This window comes from Lontra canadensis, unplaced genomic scaffold, assembly GCF_010015895.1.
Source record: "Lontra canadensis isolate GAN:19392208 unplaced genomic scaffold, GSC_riverotter_1.0 scaffold13, whole genome shotgun sequence".
Lineage (NCBI taxonomy): Eukaryota > Metazoa > Chordata > Mammalia > Carnivora > Mustelidae > Lontra > Lontra canadensis.
In genome coordinates this window covers 18,836,067-18,842,264 of record NW_022631007.1, presented here as the reverse complement: position 1 = coordinate 18,842,264, position 6,198 = coordinate 18,836,067, and the positions used below count along the sequence as shown (strand labels likewise).

The 6,198-nt window shown below is 60.3% G+C and overlaps 1 protein-coding gene across 1 annotated transcript; it reads left to right on the top strand.

The window, feature by feature from the left end:
• The first annotated feature begins 1,344 nt into the window (after positions 1-1,344).
• LOC116867972 (protein FAM240C-like) lies at positions 1,345-6,198 on the top strand. Its single transcript, XM_032857982.1, has 3 exons — positions 1,345-1,390; positions 3,893-4,041; positions 5,958-6,198. Exons 2-3 carry the CDS (start codon positions 3,896-3,898, stop codon positions 6,085-6,087), a joined length of 276 nt encoding a protein of 91 aa, XP_032713873.1. The 5' UTR covers positions 1,345-1,390; positions 3,893-3,895; the 3' UTR covers positions 6,088-6,198.

Sequence of the window (6,198 nt, the reverse complement as noted above, 5' to 3'; positions counted from 1 at the left end):
TCCTCGAGAGTCTTTGTTTTATGTACTTTCCTGCATTTGCAGATTGGCCCAGGAAGGGCTGGCAGGCACCAGGCTGGCAGGCTGAGTGCTGGGAGCTGAGAAGCTACAGCCTCTGGGCCATGCGCCCCCAAAGACCAGAGTCACAGGCAGGCTGCCTAACCCTGAGGACCCTGCCCGGGCGTCCATGGAGCATGGCTGCTGAGCCCTGGGGAAGAGGGGGAGTCTGGGCCACAACTGTGGGGGCTGTGTGGGCCTCCCTGAAGCCGGGAGGCTGGTGAGGGTCCCAGGACCCTCTCTCTATGCGGGGGCGGCTATGCAGCCATAACAGACACCAAGGCTGGGTTCCCCAGTTTTAAGGGAGGGCTCTGCCGAGCCACAGGTACTGTTTCCTGGTCTTCTACCACCATCTGTTGGCAGAGATGGAATTCTGGATGCGGAAGGAGACATCACATCCTTGCCCAGGGAACACACAGCAGCCATAGAGCCCACGGCTCCACGGACTGCTGCGTCACTGCACCCGCCAACCACAGACCCACAGACACACAAGAACGTTTGGGGAGAGGACCTTTCTCCCAGCAAAGCACTTCTTCGCGTGGCTGGCTGACCAGTCACAAGTATCTCCCAGCTTAACCAGGACAACAGCCCGCACTGGCCAGCCCCTCGAGGCTGCAGGGAGTTCTGCTCCCGCATCTGGCACCCGGCTCTTGCCACAGCTCCGCCATCACCTTGCTGTCGTGTGACCCGTAAAAGAAAGGGGTCTCTCTCACTGTTTGCTTGAGTTGGAGATGGGCACTTTGGTGTTGCTGGTGGGAGGGCTGGCCGCCCCTCGTCCACCAGCCGGCGCCAGGCAGAGCAACCCGAAACACCCCTTGTCCCATGTTGGATACGTCCGGTTGTTGTTCTAAAGTGACCTGCCATGTACTGGCTGCAAAGACCTCCCTTCCGGAGGCATAGGCCTGGGACCCAGCATGATGCTCAGCCAGGACACATGCTCGGGTAGCAGTCAGGCCCAGGGTCCACCCTCTGCTCAGGCTCCAGCTCCCTGTCCACCTACTGGGCTCCCCAGGAGCAGCATCTCAGCAGAAGAAAGCTGTTGGCCACCATAACACCAGCCAGCAGGCAGCGAGCTCAGCGGACTCCACAGTCCTGGACTGAGGGCCGAGGCTTGCGTGTCTGCCAGTAACTATGTTCCAGGAGCCAAATTATGTCTCCAGGGCCTTTGGCCAGATGGGAGGCAGCTTGTCCTTCCTGGCAACTGGACTGGCACCAGGTGCCACGTCACAAAGGCCATATAAGAGTGAGTGAGCTCCGGAGAGACGCTGAGAGGACGCCCACCCCGGGAGAGACGCCCTCAGGACATCCAGAGATTTGGCTGGGGAGCCCCTGAAACGTAAGCTCTGTCCCATTTGCCAGATGACACTAACCTTGTGGGAGACGGGCTTAGGGTTGGGGGCCCCATCAATGAGAAAAACAGAGGGGAGCTGGGGCGCACACAAGAACTGGAGACTTTCCAGGCATATTTCTGGGGCGACCCCCCAGGTGCAGACGCGGCAGGGCGTACAGTGCTCTCACGTCTGGCTCTGGGCCCTGCTGGCGTGCTGCCCTCTGCCCACTTTCTGGTTTTCCCTTTGTCTGTGGGCTGGTCGTCTCCACCGCAGAAGGATTTGCAGGCCAAGCCTCCGGGGAACCCACAGAGGAGAGCAGCCAGGTCTCAGCCTCAAAGCTTTGACTTGCCACAAAGGAAGTCGAGGCCAGCCCCTGGTTTCTCTGAGGACTTCCACCCAGACCCCTGAGGGCCACCGAAGCTCCCTATGGGCCGCTGGGGTTGGGCGCGGTCTCGGGCCGTGTGTCCAGCTCTCAACCAGCCAACACGCTCACTCCTTCACCCACTGGCACACTGACTTTGCGCAGGTGGACATGGCTGATGGCAGCCCCTTGCAGGAAACTGCCACATGGGCTCTGCGTGCCCTCACAGGGGACCTGGGAGCCAGAGCCCAAGAGGATCCGTCATAAGGGACATATTAGGCAACCTGCCCAGACCCTTCTCTCTCCAATAGTCGAATTGAACTTTTTAGCGTGTTCTGGCCCATTCGACTCCCCACTGGGAGTATTTCAGACCAAGGGTTAGTGACCATCAGGAAGCTGAGTGAAGGTGACCCCAGGGGCAGTGCTGGTGACAGGGTTGGCCCAGAGTCAATCCATATGCTCCGCAGCCCAAAACTAAGTCTGCCGAGCGACCAGTGCTGGTGGGCTTGTCGGCCACCAGTCAGCTCAGCACAGATGGGCCACGGCTCCACAGCCACGGCTCCACAGCCACCTTTCTCAGAGACTGGAGCACTTCGAGGGCTGAGCAAGAAGCAGGAGACACAGACCCAGAAGCTGGCCTCCTGGGGACCCCTGCACTTCTCCTGGGACCCTGCCCTCCCCTCAAAGCTTGCGTCTGCTCGCGGAGTCCCCCGCCCCTCCTCCCATCTCCCCTGTCCTCCTTCTCCCAGCACTCCTTCCTTGCAGGAGTGAGCATCACCTCTCATCCCCATCAAGATGGGCTTCCTCTTCTCCTTTGTCTGACTCCATCCATGTGTTTGTACAGCGCCATGTGATGGGAAGTAATTTGGCATGAAAAGCTCTACATTCCTGGCTGGGTCTGACCCTCCCTCAGGCATCTCTGTTGAGTATTACACGCGTGAAACAGGATGAAACTGAGAGCCCCATGGTGTGGCAGATGCCACTGCTCTCGCAGTCAGACTTCTGGGGTGGCATCGGCTGTGCTGTGACCCTGGGGCCAGGCCAGCCCCAGAGGCAGGCGGGCCCTGAGTGCTGCTGGCAGGCATGCCCACAAGTTACCCCCCTTGACAGATTCATTGCGGGGGGTCCCCACAGGGGTGTCTGAGAACCCCTGAGAGCACAGTGAGCCTATGGGGCAGTGTCCTGGCTCTAGGATCCTAGTAAGTCCCGCGACAGAACCCTCCAGAAGACCCTTGGGGTGAGAGGATGCCATGTGGGGGCAGCGGGCGTCCGAGCTCGGCCTTGTGTCACACGGCCTGCAGCTAGAAGTTTAACTACCAGTTCGCTGCAGGCCAGATTACATGCCACCCTCTCCCTCTGGACTCCTTAGTTTTTGCCCGAAGGAAGATCTCTGTACTTACTTCTAACCTACACTATTCAATGCTATTTCTCTGCATGACCAGCAATGGCTTGTGGGGCTTCTCTTGGGGCCTCGAGGCCCAGGAGGGGAGCTGAGACCTCTGTCACTCACCAACGGGGCTGCAGCACAATTCTGGGGCTCTACTGCCAAGACACTGGTGGCCTCCACTCGCCCCATTTATCCATGCTGCTCCCGCATCCCCCCTTCCCTGGTGCCCAGCAGACAACCACCACTGTCACCAGACCGTGCCAAAAAACAGGTGGACAGGGCCCTGTCTGGGAAACAGATGTGCAACAGCTGGATTCTGCCGTGGCTGTTTCAGAGCTTTCCTCTGCATGGCCTCTGTGCCCGCCTCAGGCTCAGCGCCCTGCTCAGTCCCCCGGCATTCCAGACGATGCCCGCCCTGGCTAGAGCCCTGAGGCCACCCTCCCAAAACCACAAACAAAACTAGACCCTTTCTTAAGTTTGGAGAAGCCCAAAGGTCCCAAACAGCGTTTGCTATCAGCTGCTGCTTGCACTCGTGCGGGAAACCATTCAGAAGGCAGCGGGGCATAGTACCTGCTGCCCACAGCGGTGTGCTCCTGAGCCTGCCTTCCCGACACCCTGGCCCCAGGGTGCTCCCAGAAACAGAGGGGGGCATCCAGTGTGTGGGGCTGAGCCAGAGCCACGGTTGTTAACCTGCTGGTTCCCTGCGCTGTCCAACCACACGGCACAAACGCTAAGTCCTGTCAACTCTCCCTTTTCCAGAGAATGAGTGACAGCCACGCTCTGAAGCGCCCAGGAAGGGTGGCCTTCGACGCCAGTGTGATAAAGACGTTTTGGGAGGAAAAAATCGAGCTGCACACAAGACAACTTCAGAGCGAGGCCATGAGGACTCGCAGGAGTGCCCTGGACAGGTGAGCTCTCCGAGCAGCAAGGCTTGGGCTCCACGAACAGGAGCCCCCACAAGGGTCCACCACTCCTCACAACTGAGGCCATAGCCACTTGGCCACCAGTGCTGCCCCCAGGCCAGCTGTCACAGCGGGAGGGGTCACTGGTGTCACTGCAGGAGGGACTGGAACTGCAAAACCACACCCACAACAGGGCCTGCAACCACCACCAGGTCAGCAGGTGTGAGAGGACAGCACCCCACCCATCTACCCCCACCCAGCACCACCCCCCTCCATCCCCCACCCCTCCATCCCCCACCCCACCCCTCCATCCCTCCATCCCCATCCCAACCCCCACCCCTCCATCCCCACACAGCACCACCTGCCCTCCATCTCACCCCTCCATCCCACACCCCATCCCTCCATCCCTCATGCCCTCCTTCCATCCCTCATCCCATCCTTCCTTCCTGTACCCCATCCCTCCATCCTATACCTCATCCTTCTACCCCATACCCCATCCCTCCATCCCTCACCCTATCCCTCCATCCCAGCCCCATTCTCCTATCCCACACCCCATCCCCATCACTCACCCCATTCCACATTTCCCTATCCCCCCACTCCTGAAGATCTTGTGGGAAGTTATCAGAGAATCTGTGTCTGGTTAGGCTGGTTTTCTGACAGGCACTTCCCGAGGGCAGGATAAGTTCATCATAGTCCTTCCCACACATTAGCAGATCCAAAGCCCCCTTTCATCCCTGGGACGGAGGCCAGGGGCCTGTGGGTGCTGAAGAGGGTCTCCTGGGTGACCGTGAGCAGACTGAGGAGTGCCTGGTCTCAGGGACAGCTAAGAGGGCAGATTAGCACATAATTCGCACCTAGACAAAGGCTCGAATGGACAGATATTCCAAAGTGGTCACAGCTTTCATCCCCAAATAGCACCAGCAGCTGCTATCCAGGAGCCCAGTTGGAAAGAGGGTACCTGGCAGCCGCGATGGGACCGGACTTGGTGCTGACCTTGCCGGAGTCCTGGTTGCTGGGCAGGCCACCCACCCTGTCATTCAGGACATCTCCCCGTTAGGCACGGTATGGGAAGCCATGGTGCCATCCCCCTAACCTCTCAGGGTGGGGGTCCCAGCACAGAGCCCAAACGTAGGAAGAGGAGACATGCACTAAGGCCCCCTGCTCCCCACTGTGGTCTCCACGTCCTCATCCTTGTCCTACACATGCCATCAGGCCCTGGAAACTTCTGGGTCTTCTGCCCACAGTACAGGCCCCAGGGATGGGCTCTGGGGCAGATGGCGAGAGTGTGGTCAGCGACGGACGAGTTAGTCGCCAAGGGTCTGGGCCGCTCAAGGATTGTGGATGGTGACATTCTGCAGGGACATATGGCTGCTAATGAGGGCACAGACCACAGCCAGAAGGACTGTGCCCCATCCCCCAGACAGTAGCAGCTCCTCACAGCACCCCTCGGCATCCCACAGTCCCTCAGAAGCCAGGGGCTCGGTGAAGGGGGCAAGGGGCCTTCCCATGGGGGGATAGCCAGGACATTCCCACCCAGGTCACCCCTGTGCATCCTGCTGTGGTCACTTTCCCAGGGAGGGGCGCCAGGCAGGCGGGCAGCACAGGGAAAGGGGAGCACTCCAACAGGGGTGCCAGCGAAGGAGTTCAGTTCTCCGGGCCTCAGAAGTTTCCAGAAGCTGCTTCCTGGGCAAAACACTTCTCCCCTTCAGGCTAGAGACCCGAGTCATGTGGCCCCCTGGACGGGACTGGCCAAGCCCTGGGAGAGTGGCTGCAGGGCTCTCTGGGACCCCACAAGGTCACAGCCGCTGGCAGCCTGGGGGGTGCTGGGCTGTGTTAGAACATGTGCTCAGGTGCCGACAGAGGCCTGGCTGCCACCCGGCCCTAAAACAGTGACTCACAGGCTGAAATTATCGCTGTCCCAGGCTCCGCGGCGAGTGGGCTCGGATGCTGGAGGGGAGGAACAAGGCGCTGCAGGGCCCCCCGGAGGTGGCCACCGGGCCTTCCCTGCTGGGCACTGAGCCCTTCCCCACGCAGGACACCGCTGCCTCCTGAGGCCTGCAGACTTGCCCTGCCCGGGGTCCAAAGGCACCCGAGGCTCAGTGCGGAGGCTCGGGGCAGAACAACCGCTGGGACCAGAGCCTCTGAGAAGCTCGCGGGCTCTCC

Coding starts and splice junctions, on each gene's coding strand:
- LOC116867972 (XM_032857982.1), top strand. CDS start 3,896: ATGAGTGACAGCCACGCTCTGAAGCGCCCAGGAAGGGTGGCCTTCGAC. Junction 4,042..5,957: donor CGCAGGAGTGCCCTGGACAG/GTGAGCTCTCCG, acceptor TCGCTGTCCCAG/GCTCCGCGGCGAGTGGGCTC.